The sequence below is a fragment of the Zonotrichia leucophrys genome, chromosome 6, assembly GCF_028769735.1.
Source record: "Zonotrichia leucophrys gambelii isolate GWCS_2022_RI chromosome 6, RI_Zleu_2.0, whole genome shotgun sequence".
NCBI classification, from domain to species: Eukaryota; Metazoa; Chordata; class Aves; order Passeriformes; family Passerellidae; genus Zonotrichia; species Zonotrichia leucophrys.
The window spans coordinates 32,250,649-32,268,479 of record NC_088176.1 but is presented as its reverse complement, the minus strand read 5'-3'; the positions used below and the strand labels follow the sequence as shown (position 1 = coordinate 32,268,479).

General features: G+C 48.3%; 1 protein-coding gene across 1 annotated transcript in view; it reads left to right on the top strand.

Annotated features, from left to right (window-relative positions):
* Positions 1-657: 657 nt before the first annotated feature.
* The window catches only part of LOC135449983 (uncharacterized), a 28,248-nt gene continuing 11,074 nt past the window's right edge, over positions 658-17,831 (top strand). Inside the window, exons 1-3 of the mRNA XM_064717525.1 lie at positions 658-674; positions 800-1,047; positions 1,917-2,309. Of these exons, the coding sequence (XP_064573595.1) occupies positions 658-674; positions 800-1,047; positions 1,917-2,309 (658 nt within the window). The remainder of the gene's footprint in view (positions 675-799; positions 1,048-1,916; positions 2,310-17,831) is intronic.

Here is a 17,831-nt window from a genome sequence, read left to right as displayed (position 1 = left end):
TTTTTTAATGCCTTTATTAAAACTCAGCTTGGGTGGGAAGAACCGATGGGATCGCACTCACGCCGCCGCTGCTTCCAGGAATGGCCAGGAGGAGGAAAAGCGCAGCTTTGTCTGCTGGTCTGCAGGCGGAGGCTTCTGTCCTCCGGAGAGCACCAGGAAATTCCCGTTTTGGGGTTTGACATTCGAGGTCCTCTGTCCAGCCAACGTCTCTCAGGTTAGGGTGAGGGGTAAAAAGGTTTTAGCAAACACTGGAATCAGTTCCTCACATCTTGACGTCACTTCGATCTCTCATTTCCCTGTTGGCTCTTTGTTTTTAGGGGGTTTGGGTTTGGTGATGGGTTTCTTCATTTGCATGCCAACCCCGATGTTCCCTCCTCTTCACCATCCCGGGTACCATCCTCCAGGAAGCAGCAGAGTGCCACTCAACAAAAAGGGGAATTCCCAACCATCAACAACAGGTAGTTAGCGAAAAACTATTAACAACAGGTGATTATAACAACAAACAGTTAGAGCTCCACCCTGGCAGCAACTGTCCAAACCTGTGAACTCTGCAACTTTTTTAAAAAATGGGCAACTTTGCTACTCAAAACAAAGCAATTGCAATAGAAGGGTGAGGATGAGCTGGCGCTGCGGGCCGGGCTCAGTTTCTCCCCGGGGATGGCAAACGCCGCCAGGCACCGAGCGATGCCCCCGGCCCTGCCTGTGCCGCGCCCGGCCCTGCCTGCCCTCCCCGCTGGATGCTCCCCGGTCTCCCTCTCGTCACCGCCCCTCGCTGCTGCCCCGCGCGCTGATTGGTCAGAAGCCGCTCCCACATCGGCCCTTCCTGCGGCACCAGCCCCAGTCAGCTCCAGTGCCTGGTGGGCTGCGCTGCAGTGCAAGACTCGATCGGCTCCACCGCCCGGAGTCCGTCCCGCGGCACCACCTGCAGTGCCCGCTGTGTCTGGCCGGGACCGGAGCGGCAGCGGCGCGTTGGGGTCATTCCGGAGCAGCGGCTGCACTCGGAGCCCGGCGAGGCGGCGGCGGAGCTCGGAGGCGGCTCCAGCCCAGGTGGGACCGCGGTCGGTGCTGCCCCAGCTCGGGGCTCGCTGCGGGCGGAGGGGGCCGCGCTGAGGGCCGGGGGGTTCTGCCGAGTTCCTGGTGCCGGCTACCCCGTGTGCCCCCTGAGCTGGGATCACCGAGGGAGCGGCTGCCCGCGCTCTCCTCCTTGCCCGGATGGCCGGCAAGGAGCCGGTGCCGCGGTAGCGATGGCTCATCGCGGCTGCTCTCGCTAGGACGGAGGCGGCTGCTCCGTGCCCGGGACCGTTCCCGCCCGTGCGGCACCGGGCTCGGGGCCGCTGCTCGGGCGGGAGGTGTCCGTGCCCGGCTCGGGGCTGGCACGGCATGAACTTGAACGCAGTGCCTCAGAGCCCAAAGCGCTGCAGGCGCCGAGTGCGGGCACAAAGCGGCGCATGCAGCCTGCTCCGGGGCCGAGGCTTCTCGGCGCTGCCCTCTGTGCCGAGAGCCGCTCCGTGTGCCCAGGCAGGGAGCCGCAGCGGCCGTGCCGGCGCTCGGTGTGCCCGGGCTCCGAGGCACATGCGGGGCAGGGAATCATGCGGGGCACAATGGTGAGCAGCCCGGGGCTGCTGCTTCTTGCCCCTCGGCAGGCGGACTCCGAGCCGCAGCTGCCCCGGGCCAGCAGCAGCCGGCAGCTCGCAGGCGCTCTCAGCGCCCGGCCCGGCACGGAGCTGGGCTGCAGCGGCTGCAGAGCCACAGGGGCCGCGGCTGCGGCCGCCGCAGAGCTCCCGGAGGCTGCGCTTGTCTGCGCACCTGCTGCCGCACCTCTGGGCAGCGGCGACAGCGCAGCCACAGCTGCCACCGCCCTCCTGAGCCCCCGCACGGCCGGCACCAGCAGCGACCTCTCTTCGTGTCCCTTTCAGGGTGCCATCAGCGCGGCTGGAAAGCTGTTCCCGAGGCCGAGCTCCCAAAGGATCTGCCAGCAGCACTCCTGATGTCTCCGCAGCAAGGTGCTGTTTGTTCTGGGCAGAGAGATGGCGCCTGTGAGCAGGAGGAGAGTGAATTCTGCTCCATTCCTGGAGCTGAGAATGAGCCCCAGCATCTCCAGGAGGGACCAGCAGCCGCGGTTCCACACTTGCCTGGGGCCCAAGAAGCCTCTTGGCATAAGCAGGGGGATGCCACTTGTGAGCGTGCAGTGAGTGCAGATGTGGAGAATGGATTCTGCACCAGTGATGGGAGTGTGAGGGAGCCCCTGGCTCCCCAGGGCACAGCAGCAACTGTCAATGAACACAGAAGGAACCTCAGAAGACTCCTGGGTGAGTACAGGGCCCCCCCTGTAGCCTCTAGGCAGGGGCCCGTGTCCCCTCCCAAGGCCAGGGCTGGCAGGTGTGTGGCTGTTTCCCGATGTCTGGAAGAGGCCTCGTGCTCTGCTGGGCCCCATCCGTGGCTGGAAGCAAGAGCCCCAGCTGCCCCCAAGGCTGTGCAGTTCTGCTGCAGCCTGCCACGCTGTGTCCCTGCCTGTGCCCACAGCTGTGTCCCTGCCTGTGGCCAGGCTCTTGGCTCTCTGGCTGCCAGCTGAGGGAGGCCCACACTGCCTCAGGGCTCCCTGCTCTGCTCCCTGGCCATGGGCTGAGCAGATTGCAGGGCCGGCTCTGCTTCTGGCAGCCAGCAGCTCTTTCCTGCTCCAGGTGAACTGTTCAGGGTCCATCCCGTGGGCACGGCGGTGCTGATTCTGCTGCTCCTGGTGCTGCTGCATGTGGAGGTTCAGGGACATCACACCATAACCAATATGATCCAGTGAAGCCAAATTTTTTATCCCTAAGAAGACTCTATTTATAATAAATCTCTACTGCCCACGTGCCTCTAGCTAATACATGATTGGTTAATCCTGGCTGTTCACACGTCTAAATTAGAATGCTGATTGGATCACCTAATTTTTCACGTGTCTTGCTGTGGTCATCTGGCCCACCCACGATTCACTTTTTTCTTACTTTCCCAAGCTTGCTGACAAACTTACTGGGTCCTGATGACTCTTCTTGTTGTATGTTTTTCAAGGATCTACCGACCCCATTTCTGAATATGTCCATTATTCATTGTTTGTGAACATGTCCATTGTCCATTTAGTACAAGCAGGCTGGATTGTGCATTGGCTGAATATGGCCACTGTCTAGCAAGAACTCCTCAATCTGCAAAAACTCTCAACCTGTCCCTGGTTTTGTTTTTGCACAAGCCAGACTGATTTAAAAGCACAGTCAATTATTTTCTGCACACAGTGTAGTGAGCAAGGCACTATAAGCTGAATTGAAAAAAGAATACAAAGTATCATAATACCAAAGCTTACTAAATCCTTGAGCCAGCCTGTTATTCCCCAGGATTTTAGCCACTCATCAAAAGAATTCTCAACTGTGAGCCTTTTCATATTCTCCTTAAGCAATGACAGCTTCTTGTAAATAGATTCAGAGTGGTCAGAGAGATTCATGCAACACATCCCTTCAAAATCTTCACACCCATATCCTTGTGCTAGCAACAAAAAATCTAGAGCAGCCCTATCCTGTAACGCTGTGTGGCATATGCTACCTACATCAGTGGTAAGCTCATTCAGTATTGCAGATGTAATGTTAATTTGTTTTCCTGTCCAACAAGCCAATTGTTTGAATTGTGTAAGGGCCTGTGATGAAGCTACTCCTGGTGTAAAAAGTGATGCCAGTATAACCAAAGGCCTATTCCACAATTCTACATTATCCTTACAGTCTGAGCCTAATAGATGCACACTATGTTTTGGACATTGGAATTTGTGCCTGATGTCAAGCATCTGTTGAATGCTAGGGGCAAACAGTGTCAATTTCCCAAAAATATAAAATAAAAAATAGCACAGTCCTCCTCATGCTTTCTGAGGAATCGCAGGCTAAGCTCTATCTCCACAAATGAGAAAAACTCCAGGAGGTAACATCCTTGCTGATTTTTGTTTTAGGGACACAGACCATGTCCAATTGGCACAGTATGCCATGGTATTGTAATCTCAAGAAGAAATAGGAGATATCCAAGTGCTACCATCTCCAGGTTTTCCTGACTTCTCCCTAAACAGCTCTTTATCTTTATACTACTCAAAGAACTACAATACTACAACAGAACCACAATACTACTACAATAGAACTACAATGTAGTACTCAAAGAACAAACAGTAATTTCCTGGCACTGATCCCAAAATATCCAGTTCCTGTGGTTCTTGACTTGTAGAATTTAAACCTTGAGTGATTGTAAATGCCTGAGCTCCTAAAGGATTTCTAGGGATTTTTTCTTTTTCACACCAACTTTCTGTGTTCATCCCATTTTGATTAGAACACCAATTTGACCAGGCCTTACTTAAGTTGCCATAAATTTGAGCTCTGGTCCAAATTTCAAATTCTTCCTTTGAGTCTAAGGGAATTCCAATTAAATAGGTGTGAAATGGATCAGAAGGTGTAGCTGGTGATAAGCAGAAAGATTCTTGCCCTGTTCTGTTAACCCATGTAACCCACACGATAGCTCGCTGCTCTGTGCTGTATACTCCGTGCGTTTCCTTTATCACTCCACTGAGTAACATTGTCAATATTTGCCAGACTGTTGCCATTGTTGACATTGTCATCGATCAAGCTTGCGCTTTGCCCAAACTGCTTTAGCCTGTTCCCACTCAAAATCTCTAAAGTGGTATCTTTGTGGTATTGCTATTCCTACTCCATATTCAGTAGCTATTATCTTGCTCTCTAGTACAATTTGGTTTACAATACCAATTAAAGCAAGATTAAACTGCACCCACAGTAACAATCTTTGCTCATATACTTCTATCAAAGATACATCCTGGAGAAAACTCTGACATGCTCCTGAGTTATGCACTAAAAATTTAGCTAATGCTGCTCTTGGGGTAATAGCGTTAAGTGTGTAAGAGCAGTTACTGCATATTAGGTTAATAGCCCTAAATTTTTGCTTTTTCCCTCAAACCACTGCTAAATTATGTTCTTGACAAACTTGTCACCAAGTTTTTAGGTTACACTTTATACAATGAACCTGAAGCCACAGCTTACATGTACAACGATGCAGATAACAAGTATTTTCTATCTGATTAACAACTTGTAATGAAAGTGAAGGTAAAAGAAGTCCGTGTATATCTAACCTGTGTGTATTAAGCCTATGTGGAGTTGCTAGTACTTCCTCAGCATAGTCCAGCAAACTTGGTAGATATTCCGACCGTTGTTCAGCTGTCAGGTGTTGAAGGATCGGATTCAGGGCTGTCTGGAATCGGTGCTTTTGCCGATTCTCTGCCTCTGGGCACAGCATGGGTTGATGACAATGGTTTCAGATAGGGCTTCACCCACGTGGCTGGAATCCAACAAATGCCTTTATCTGTAAGTAAGCACATACAACCTCTTCCTATTAATTTTACTGTAGCTGGTCCTTCCCACACCCTGTTTCTGGAGTTTTGAACATGACTGGAATACCATTAGCCAATTTCTCACCTGGATTACGTGTGAGAGCATGATGCACAAGAATAGGTGGATCATCTCTATCTCCTGTTCTTCTAAGCTAATTAAGCACAAAAATGGCTTTAGCTGTTTTTTCCTCAGAGGATAACCCTGGAGTTCCCCCTTTTTGTTTTTGCAGCATGCCCTTGAACATCTGATGGGCACACTCAATAATTGCCTGGCCAGTAGGATTGTGAGGAATACCAGTGTTATGTCGAATACTTCATAAATTACAGAAATGTTTGAATCTTAAGGAACAGTAAGCAGGACCATTGTCAGTGTTGCTAAGTGGATACCTAATATGGCAAAGCAATTGTACAAATGTTTCTCAACATGACGTGCTGTCTCACCTGTGGAGGGAGTAGCCCATATAACACAAGACTAGGTATCAATGCAAACATGTACAAACTTTTTCTGACCAAATTCTGCTACATGAGTTACATCCATTTGCCATAATTGCAAGGGTTGAGTACCCCTAGGGTTAACACCATACCTAAACCAATGCCATCTCGTTGACAATCAGGACAGGATCACACAATACCAGAAGCATCAGTAAGGGGAATACCAACTTGTTTAACTAACATTTTTGCAGATTGATGAAGAAACGCATGGGAAGTTTTAGCTTGCTGAAATTTATCAGAGTTTGGCATTGGCCAGACAGTGGCTACCAACCGATCAGCTCGAGCGTTACCTTCAGACAGACCAGGGAGAGCTTGATGACTACAAACATGAGTAATAAAGTGTTCCTGCCCTCGTTGATTTAGGTTTCTAAGCAATCGGCTTAAAAGGGAATACAAATGCTCATTACTCACCTCCTGTAAGTACTGCTCTTTCAAGGCATTGGACACAGCCAACTTCATAAAGCGAATCAGAAACAATGTTAATGGCCTCATTATCCCAATTTACAAAAGCCCAAATCACAGCCTTCAATTCTAATGTCTGCAACGCATCTTTTACCTCTCCAAAAATGACATGCTTTTTCCACACTTTGTCTTGCTGCCAAGTGCAGGCAGCCTTTTTTGATGTTTTACCTGCATCTGTAAATACTGTCTGCCCAGATGGGCAGTCAGATCTCCAGGGTCTGTCCTCCAGACGCTGATGCTCCAATAAAGATAACACCCGGTGCCGTGGATAAGTATTGTGAACTTTACCATCATATCCAGCCAAAGCTGTCTGTAAAGAAATAGAATGCCTAATTCCCCATTCAAGATACCAGTTAGCCAATGGTACTACAATTGCATATGGTTCATGTCCCCAGATTTCCAATATTCTCCCTCTGCCCTTCATAATCAACTGAACAAAAAGTTCCAGTTGAGTGGTAATAGATTTAGATTGTTTTACAGGTAAAAATACCCATTCCAAAATATTTAAAGGATTAGCCCGAGTTTTAACCCATTGACAAATCAAGGCAAAAGGATGCTTGGCATAATTGTCGCCCTCCTTGCTCTGATTGATGATCATCAATTGAACTGGAACATCCTCGATCAGATGATGTGCATGAGATGTAGCAACCTTTGTGGCAATGTGATCCTAGGCCTGCTGTTGTTTTTTATCCAGGGTCCAGTGTTCATCTGCCTGAGATGTAGTACCTAATAACTGTATTAATGGTTCAAGTTCTTCGCTAGTTATCCCACAAATAGTTCTAATCCATTGAGTATCCCCCACTAAATTCTGGACATCATGTACAGTTTTAATTTCAGTGTTAATGGCGAGTTTCTGTGGTTTCACAGACTGATCAATCTGCCACCCAAGATATTTCCAAGGAGCAGAAGATTGCACTTTATCAGGAGCAATTTTCAAATCTCTTTCCTCTAGCAAAACTGTCATGGGTTTTAGAACAGTTACAGAGTCTAATTGTTTTCCAGCCACTAATATATCATCCATGTAGTGATAGATGATATACTCAGGGAATTGCTGTTGAACACATTCTAATGCCCAAGTGACATACATTTGCCACATCATAGGGGAGTTTTTTATGCCTTGGGGCAAACAAATCCATTCATACTTTTTGTAGGGTTCTGCCTTATTGACAGATGGAACAGAAAATGCAAAATGGCTCGTGTCATGTGGATGCAAGGGAATGGTGAAAAAACAATCTTTGAGATCAATAATCAATAGATTCCATGACTCAGGTATCATAGTAGGAGATGGAAGACCAGGTTGCAAGTCACCCATACTTAGCATTACTGCATAAACAGCACGTAAGTCATGTAGCAACCTCCATTTCCCACTCTTTTTATGGATGGCAAAAATTGGGGTGTTCCAAGGGCCAGGGGATGGCTTTATGCGCCCTTCCTCAAGCTGTTCTTGCACTAATTCTTGGATTATGGGCAGCTTTTCCTATGACAGTTGTCCCTGATCAATCCACACAGGTGTATCAGTGGTCCAGATAATTTTGAGGATCGGCTGCCCCCCCAGTAGCTGCTGCTAAAAGGGCTGTGTAACAATGGTAGCTTTGAACTGGCTTAACAGATCCCTACCAAGCAAACCTAGTAAAGTACCGGGCATTTGCATGACATAAGGCCTTGTAGACACATTCACTCCATCTGGGAAAGTAAAAGTAATTACTTCCCTGCTCATCTGAGTTTCCTGAGTCCCTCCAATACCTGCAATGCCTAAAGCAGGATCTACCAATGCCCATTTGTTTGGCCATATTGTGTTTGAAATGATGGTTACATCTGCTCCAGTGTCAATTATGAGTTTCTTTGTAATAGAATCACCATTAGGATGTGTCAAAGTTACCTGTTTGTCTGGTTTACCTCTTGTGAAGTCTGTGGCCCAATATACTTCTGGTCTACCTGTGGAACCAAAGCTTCCTGTTCCCTGTTCCTTGTAGCCTGTACAGGGGACACAAGACTTAAAAGGAACAAGCTGAGAAATTTGTGAACATTTGGAAATAGATACAGGAGGGAAAAATGTTTGAACCATAATTTTAACAACCCCTTGATAGTCTGCATCAATAACCCCAGGAATTACATCCAATCCCTTCTTAGTGGCAGATGATCTCCCTCACAGAAAAGCACTAAGCCCATTCCCCCAGGGTCCTTTTACATTGGCATCTATCAGGTGCACAGCAGAGCCTGTGATGGTCACGTCTACTGCGGTTTCCTCATCCACTCCAGCGCTTCCAGTAGCTGACAATCTGAGTGAGTAAAGTCCTCTTCCCCCTCCATGGGAGGCTGAGCTCTCCAGGCAGCTCTCTGTACTTGTTTCGTGACACCTGGAATGAAGGCGTTCCGAGACCCGTTTCCCTGGAACCGACATTCTTTAGTATTGTGGTTATCTTTCTTGCAGATAGAAGAATTTTTTTTTTTTCATAGTTGCAGAGTGACACTGACTCCCAACATGTCTGATTTTACCACATCCAAAGCACTTAATGTTCTTTCCTTCAGCTCTTTTACAGTTTAGAAAGCAATGGTTTTACTGCATCCTGGACTGCAGCAGCTACATAGGCTGCTTTTTCTCTCTCTGTAGTTCTAGCCATAAGTTCCAGCATTTCTGTAACATCAGCTCCCTTCTTTAATGTTCCCAAAATCTGCCGAGTTTTATCATTAGCATTGTCAAAAACAAACATATTAAACAATTGTACCTTTGTGTCTGAATCCAAATCAGGATGATCATAGATAGCTTCATGCAATCTGTCTACAAATTTATCAGAGTCCTCATTCACTCCTTGGCAAATCTGTGTAAAAGACTTAGTGTGTAACCCATCTGCAAGTGCAAGGATAGCATTATATGCCAGTTGTTGGCTCATCTGTAAGACTTGATCAATGCTCCTAGCCTGGGCAGTGGCAGTAGCCCAGGGCCCTTGGCCAAGTAACTGTTGTGCTGTTAAACCATACAGAGGATCACCCTGCACTCTAGGTCTTGCTGCTTCCTGAGCACACTTTTCCTCCCAGCTTTTATGAAACATCACCTGCTGATGGGGTGGCATTATAAGTCTTATTAGGGTATACACATCGGCTGGAATAAATGTGTTAGATATAAAAATATACTGCAGAAGTGACTGTGCAAGTTGGGATTTTAAACCAAATTGTGAAATTGCAGCTCTTAACCTTTCTAAAATCTTCCAATTGAAAGGTTCCCAAACTCTACCTGCAGCATTAGTTACTGCAGGAAAAGCTTCTACATCATTTGAGAGAAAAGTCCCTTCTACAATAGCTTCTGTAATAACTCCCTTCCACTTTCATTTCTGAGCTGCTTCTATTTCAGGGTCACATTCCAACTCTAATTTCACGTTTTTTACAGCATGAGAGGGAGGATTTTGTTTAACTGGCTCAAATGCTGGCTCAGAGACAAACTGAGAGAATGGTAACCACTTTTCTGGTTGTCTGTCTGAACCTACTCTCATTGGCAAATCCGCTTTCTTAAAAGAATAGTCCTTTTTGGGGACAACTGGATCTTTTTGTTGAATTACCAATTTTTGCAAATTATCCACTAAAGATTTTAAATCCTCTTCAATAGTGTGAGAGTCTGTCCAAATTTTGCCTCATCTGCCTCACGATTGTCCTTGGGAGACCACTGAAGAGAAGCCCCCCCTCTGTCTAGAATATCTGGCTCTGAAGGAGAAAAGTCACATGCCACAGGCCCTGAGACCTGAAAGCTCAGTGTTAAGCTATTGTTTTCACAGGTGTGTTTGCTGTATACTGAGAAGAGGGCACCGTGCCCCGTTTGCAACAATAGCAGCTCTGGAAGCTGTCCCACCTCTCAGCCTGGCTGGACTTCTCCTGAGTTCCAGGTGGTCTCCCACAGAAGACCCTCACCTGTTTTACAACCACTGTGACAGACAGACTGACTGAGATGTTAGAAGCTTCTCCACTAAAGACTGAGACATGAAACTCCTAAAAGGCCCCTCTGCTCCTTCCAAAGACTGGGACTGAAACCCCCAACCGGGGGAAGTGTGTAGGGGAGGCAAGCTGACAGAAGCGAGATGTTTGCCTGCGGGTTGTGACCACTGGAGCAAGAAAACAATGGCTCTCATTTACTGCTGAGAACATGGACTACCTGTTATATCTGTTCCCTATTGCATCTGTTTCCCCCCCCCCCCCTCACAATTTTCAGTAATAAAATCCTCCAAGTTAGCTAGAGCCTTTGAGATCTCCCCAGCATAGCAGGCAGATCCTCGGCTGGATTGGACCAAAGGACTTCGTCTCTGCCTTGGTAGCTATATCCCCTCTCTCTCTCTCTTCTCTCTCTTTCTCTATCTTTTTCTCTCCCTTAATCCCTCTATCACATTTTTGCTGTAGTTATTTCAATAAAACCACATTTGATTTGATTATCACTGCAAAACCCCTTGTACCGTGTTGGTTTTTTGCACTCTGAGATCATTCCTACAAACCATCAGGTCATCTGTCCACTAGGACGGACCCTGACAAATAGAAGTATTATTCATAATAACATCTCCTTCCTTATCCTTTACACATAGAGCACGCTTAGTTTCAGAATTACTTTTATCAACAATTTCTTCACTCTGAGTACAACTGTCTTTTGTTCTACAGACCAATTCTTCCGAAGAAGTTTTATCACTTTGAGTACCACTGTCTTTTGTTCTGCAGACCGAAAAGAAGGTTTTTCGCTCCGATTATGACTGTCCTTTGGTCTGCAGGCTAACCCCCACAAGGAGGCAGCAGCTTCCTCATTCTCACTCTGAGCTGGAGGAGCAGTCGGTGTAATGCTCGATTCTGAGCTGAGAGGTTGTGGGCTGCATGAGGGAATATCTAAGGTGGTAGAAAACCGTTGCTGAACTGAAGTTACTGGAAATGCCTGAGGCTGTTCTGACTCAGAGGCAAGGGCTGCACAAGCTGCAGCAGCAGCTTTCCTCTCTGCCTTTAAGGCTTGTATGATAATTTTCAACTATGAAAATTTTTCACTATGATAATTTTCCACTAAGTTTCAATTTCAATGATAATTTCCCACACAGTAGCATATTTAGAGGCCTGTTTTGCCTCATTCCCGTCAGATGCAATGCAGTCCCACAACATCCACCCCACAGCTTCCCATGTCGAAATCTCAAAAGGAACCTGTGCTCCTGCTATGAGATTATGGTCCCAAGCCCAGTGCAATAGTCCCTTCAACTTGGAAGCATCATACTTTAGTTCTCTCTTCGAGAGGATATGTTGGAGGAGTTTCTGAACACCTTCCCTTTCATGTTCAGACCCCATCTCCTCCCCGGCCGCTCACCTTGATCAGGGTGAGATTCAAGTCATCTACGACTGGAGCTCCAGTAACCTTTTCCTCTCCCCAGGGCAGTGAGGATACTTTCAACGGCTTCTCCGCTCCTCGAGGGTTGGCTCCAATCCCCTGCACAGCAGCCAAACTGCCGACCTCGAGTCCCTTTAGTGCTACAGCTTTGGGCCTGCCCGCGTTCTCCACCAGAAATGCAGGGTGCAGATGTTCGGGGACATCACACCATGACCAATATGATCCAGTGAAGCCGAATTTATCATCCCTAAAAAGACTCTACTTATAATAAATCTCTACTGTCGACGCGTCTCTAGCTAATACACAACTGGTTAATCCTAGCTGTTCATGCGCCTAAATTAGAATGCTGATTGGATCATCTAATTTTTCACACGTCTTGCTGTGGTCATCTGGCCCACCCATGGCTCACTGTTTTCTTACTTTCCTAAGCTTGCTGACAAACTTGCTGAGTCCTGATGACTCTTCTTTTTTTATCTTTTTCAAGAATATACCGACCCCATTTCTGAATATGTCCATTATTCATTGTTTGTGAATGTGTCCATTGTCCATTAGTACAAGCAGACTGGATTGTGCATGGGCTGAATATGGCCACTGTCTAAGCAAGAACTCCTCAATCTGCAAAAATCTCTCAACAGGTGCTGGCAGGTAAGGGAGGAGCAGCAGCCTGGGCCCAGCCCCTCGGGGCAGAGCGGGCTCCCTGCTCCCTGCACAGGGGAATCCTCAGAGCTTCTCCTCTTCCCCGTGCAGCACCACAGGTTCCAGTCACACCTGCGACTCCGCTGTTGGTTCTGGGCTGTCCCCATGGCTGGGTTGGCTACAATGGGGTCTGCTACTACTTCTCACGGGATTACAGCACGTGGGAGCAGGGTCAGGAACGGTGCTCCGAGCTCGGGGCCTCCCTGGCCATTGCCAAGGATGAGGAGGCCATGGTGAGTGAGGGGCTGCGGGCGGTGTGGGGTGGCTGAGGGCAGCCTGGGGGCGCTCCTGGGCCGGGCTCGGTGCTCGTAGGGCCGGGGCTGCAGCCCTGGGCCGGGGCCTTGCAGGGAAGGAGCCCCGGCGTGCGGGGGCAGCCCCGGGCACGTGTCCCCCCGAGGGGCCGGGGCAGCTCCCACTCCTCTCTCCCGGACAGGATTTGCTCTTCCGCCTCTGTGGGAACGTTGGTTACTGGCTCGGGCTGCGCAGACGGGGCGAGCGCCTGCAGTGGGGGGACGGCAGCAGCTACAGCTCCCGGTGAGTGCCGGGAGCCGGGCAGGGCCTGGGGGCACAGGGGCACAAGGGCTTCCCCTGGCAGCCAGCGCTGCCTCTGCTCCTCCCTGCAGGGCTCCTGTCGATGGCAATTCCGACTGCGTCTACCTGGCTGATGAGAGATTCAAGAGTGACAACTGCTCCCATGAGCGGCCGTATGTCTGCAGCAAGGCCCAAGCTCCCCTGTAACAGGGGCTGCACGCAGGGACCTTCTCCACGCTGGGCAGTGCCAGCTTCACCTCTGAGCCCAGCACAGCGCTGTCCTTCCTCAGCTGCGCCCTGTGCCTTGCACTTCCTCTCAGGGTCACCTCAGTGCCTCTTCATCCCCAGTGCCAGCGCTGGGCTGGGGCTGCAAAGGAAAAGTCTCTGCAATCCATCCTGACACTGTTGCAGTGAGTGTATTGCCCTCACGACACAACAAGGTCAGATGTGAAATCCGAACTGCCCTGGGCTCTTGGAATTCATTGTAAACTAACATGTACCTGACACTATTGGTCTGTCTTTGGAAGAGGAAGAACAGCTGACATGTGCTGAGGTGGAATCCAACTTTCTGCATCAGGCAGACTGTGAAGAAGGGTCTGTCTGTCTGTCTGTCTGTCTATCAGCTGCTGGCTCTTTGTCACCTTCGGAGGAGGATGCTCCTACTTAGGGAAGGGAATTCGATGCCGCCGCCACATCCCAGCCCAGAGCTGCTTCTCCTGCTGTGGGGCTGTGGGCTGAGCCTGTGCTGGTGAGAGCAGCCCCTGCACGGGCCCCTCAGTGTCACCCCTCAGTGCCGCAGGGCCCTGTCCCCCCTGCTCGGGTGCCCGGGATCCTGAGCTCGCCTCTCCCTGCCCTGCTCACACCCGGCTGCCGCTGCCCACAGCGCCCCTGCCGGCCGCGCCCGGAACTGCAGCGAGGGGAAAGCGCCGGGAGAGGCGGGGCTGGGGCTGGGCCGGCTCGGGCAGCGCCGCGCTGGGGGTTTGTGTTTTTTTGTACTGAGACTGTTTTATACTTTGTTATTATTTGTTATAGTAATAAAAACTGATTTTCATATTCTGATATCTTTGCCTGATACCCCCTTAATTTCAGAAGTATAATAATCCAGAGGGAAAGGGTTTATATTTTCTATTGCCAGGGAGGCTCCTGCCTTCCTTAGCAGATCCCTGTCTTTCAAACCAAAACACCCCCATCCCTCTGTGCCACTGTGTGGGGAGGAGGGAGGGAGGGAATCGGGGATAAAGTGAAGCCCAGGAAGGAGAGAACAGTGTGGGGAAGGTGCATTTTTAGGGTTTGGCATACCTCTCATTTTCTTGCTCTGATTTGTTTAATAATAAATTCAATTAAAATTGTCCCTGCAGCCCTTTAGTGTGTGGTTGAAATAAAGCCCATCAGAACTCCATACAACACACCCTTCCTGCCTTTCAATCATCTACTGCTCTCTGTGGCTGGAGTGTGTGACTGTGTTTGCTTGTATCCCTGGGCACAGCACACACACACACACAGTGCCCATGGCAGAGCAGGACGTGTGCCCTCACACCTGGGCACAGCACACACACACACAGTGCCCATGGCAGAGCAGGACGTGTGCCCTCACACCTGGGCACAGCACACACGGGCACACAGGGCCGGGCACACTCGGGCACAGCTCTCTGGCACAGCTCTCCTGGCCCCGATGCCCCCGGGCTCTCTCCTCGTGGGACAGTGACACGGTGGGCACGGGGACATTGTGGCACCGTTTAAAGAGCCCCCTCTGTGCCTTTGGGCTGGGGACACACAGGCCTGTGCTAAAGGAAAGGTCAGAGAGAGACCAGGCTGGATTCTGCTGCTTGCCTCTCACCCTCCCAGGGCCAAACTGAGCCCATTTTGCTGTCCTGTGTTCCCCAGAGCCTGAGGAGCTCGAGGGAGAGCATTGGGAAGGTTGATTGAGGGTCACTGCTGGTGCACAGCACTCGGGGCATTTTTCACCCCTTGCATTCCCATGGGCTGTTGGGGCAGGAACTCACAACAGCCTGAGCCCACTGCCTCAGCAGCCTGTGCTCTGTCCAGGGGCCCTTTCACTCGTCACCTGGGCAGGGGAACGTGTGGCTCGGGTGCTGGGGAGGGCAGCTCACAGTCCCCTGGGGACAGTGAAAGGAAAGCTCCAGGCCCCTCTGCAGGGGGACAGGGACTTTGAAACAAAGGTGTTCATCAAGATTTCATCTCGGACTGAACGGGGGAAAGGTGTCTGTGTTATGCACTGAAATTTGAGTGGAAATTTCTAACAAAGTGAAAATTTCTAATTGAGTGCAATTTCTAATAAAGAATTCTCATCACTGTAAGGTCGCCTGTTTTCTAAAGTTTCGATTCAGTCAGACCGAAAATCACTTTCTGATGTACAGCTGTCAGTCCTGACCTAAGGTACACTTTTACAAGGCATATATTTAGCTTTCTACAGCTGTGCTAGAGATTCTATGAGCATTTGAATCCCTGCAGTGGAACCAAGCCTTTGAGACCCAGCTGTCAGAAGACACCCACGTGGAGGAAAGGAGTTGTCTGTGGTTAGCCGAGTTTAACTAGAGAATGTCACATCTTGTGGTCACATGTGTTTCCTGATGTGTGAACATGCTGACAGGAGCTGACAGTGCCACAGCAAGAGTTTTAGGGTTAGCTGGTAACCCTAACCATAACTCCTGGCCACAAGCGAATTTGCTGTTTCTGACACTGCTAAACTGTTCCATGGCTCCCCTGGAGTCCAGAAACTTCTGCTAGAAACTTTCTTATAAAAACAACTGCAGTCTTTTCTAGGGATCTTTTTCTCTGGGATCCTCCTAACAGTTCTGAGTGAGCTCCCTGGCCTCACTACATCTGTCTGTTTCTCAATTCAGCTCTCAGGTAGAAGGATCCTTCCAAGCCAAAAGGATTTCTGAAGCAGTCCCAGCCTGCAGCCCCTGGGTGCCTTCAGGCCATCCATCCAAAAGGAAAAGTGACTTCTGGACCCTGAGAGAGCCCAGTGATCTGTTGGCAGCAGAAATCAGGAATGGAGAAGGTGATTCCAGCTCTGCTGGGTGCTGTTCCTCCCCATTAGACAGGAGAGGATCAAGCACATTCCATCAGCCTTTGCTTCCTCAGGGCATGAAATCCCTGAGGAGACAAGGCCACCTCAGGGCATCAGATCCCACCTGAGAGAAGGAAATGCTAAAAACCTCACCGTGGTCTCAGCCACTGAAATGAGGAACTTTTCTTGTGGGTCCCCAATACCATTTCCAACAAAGCCCAGCTGGTGCTGAAAATTGCATTCACATTCAGGGGGCAAAATCAATAAGGAATCACAGACATCTGAGGTAAAATGAGGGTTCCATAAAAGTAAAATTTCTCTTTGTTTTCAACAGAGGCAGATTCTCATCTTTTAATCCCAAACCTTCTCTGACACACAAAAGAACATTAAATGCAGAAACACTTTAGTTCCAACTTGAAATATTTGGTTTTTGGCAATTCTATTTGTACATGAAGTGTGGCTGGATGAACACTACTGTAGTGGTTTTGGTTTGTCAATTTCAGATTTCTTTAATTTTGAGATTTTTAAATTAATGTGTTGGTGAGTGTGGTGGGTTTTAGTGTTGCTTAATTTTTAAGGTATTTCTTTTTTTGTGAGATAGGATTAGGAGAAAGCTAAAGTAGTTTTAAAATTTTAAATGGTATAAAATTTTATTGCAAGCAACTGAAAGAACAAAAGTAGTGAGAATTAAAATAAACTTTTCAGAACACTTTTCTTTCCTTTACATTTTTTTTTACTGATAATGTCAAGAAACTAAACTTAAAATTTCTAGTCAGTTTATTACTTTTAAATTTTTTTTTTTAGGGAGAGAATTCTTTTTTGTTAAGGTTATGGAGACTCCTTTATTAGATTTGAGAAAACAGGTTGTTTTGTAGTTTTTAATTTTCTTATGGATAGTAGTTGTTTGGGGAACTTTGCTATTGTGAAGTTTTCCTTATTTTTATAAACTGTTTAATAGTTTATTGGTGGATTATGTTGATTTACAGGGTATTGTTTTTAAGATGAGTTGTTTAAAGGTAGAAACTTTTATAATTTATTTTTAAAATTATTTGTATTTCTGGGAACAGAGAATTTTTCATTTTTCGAAAGTATAGGATTATTTTTCTCTCTTTTTTATTAAATTTTTATGGGATTACAGTTATTTTATTATTTGTTTATTTTAGTATGGAGGTTTTATTATTTGAAGGAGGTTTGATATTATTTGAATACTTTCATTTTTCTGTAGTTTCATGTGTTATAGGAAAAAATGAGGTTTTTTTCTTCAAAGTTTAACGAGGATTTGAGTTTTAAAATTAAGATATTGTTCCCTCTTTTAAAAATTTGGGATTTAACTTCTTCCTTACTGATTTTGATGGATGTATGTTGGTTTTTTCTATGCTTGTATCTTGGCTTGTTTTGTTTTTCTTTTACTCGAGGGAGGATTGAAGAATTGAAAGGGTTAACATTTTCTTTCCGGTCTATGTGACAGGACGCTGCAGCTGGGACTGTGGTAGGGTTGGTTACATGATTGTTCATGATTGTACTGTCACGGCAGTTTCGCTGTGTGGGTTGTGAGCTGTTGTGGTTTCGGTTCCAGCTGCGCTGGAGGAGGGGATTTCCTGATGAGATCTCACAGCTGCGGCCAGCCCTCTGCCTTTGTGGTTTCTGCAGATTCCTCCCGTTCCTGCCCAGCACCCACAGGGCCCGGCCAGAGCAGAACGGGGCCGATGGGGGGAAGGAGCCCGGCCCGGGGGAACGGGTCCGACCCGGGGCAGGGCTGCCCGGCCCGGCCCGGCCCGGCCGAGACGGGGGCTGGGCCCGGGGCCGCCACCTCCTCGCCCACTGGGAAAGAAAGAAAGAGGAGGTTCCTGGGTTTTTTCCTCTTTAACTTGGGTGTT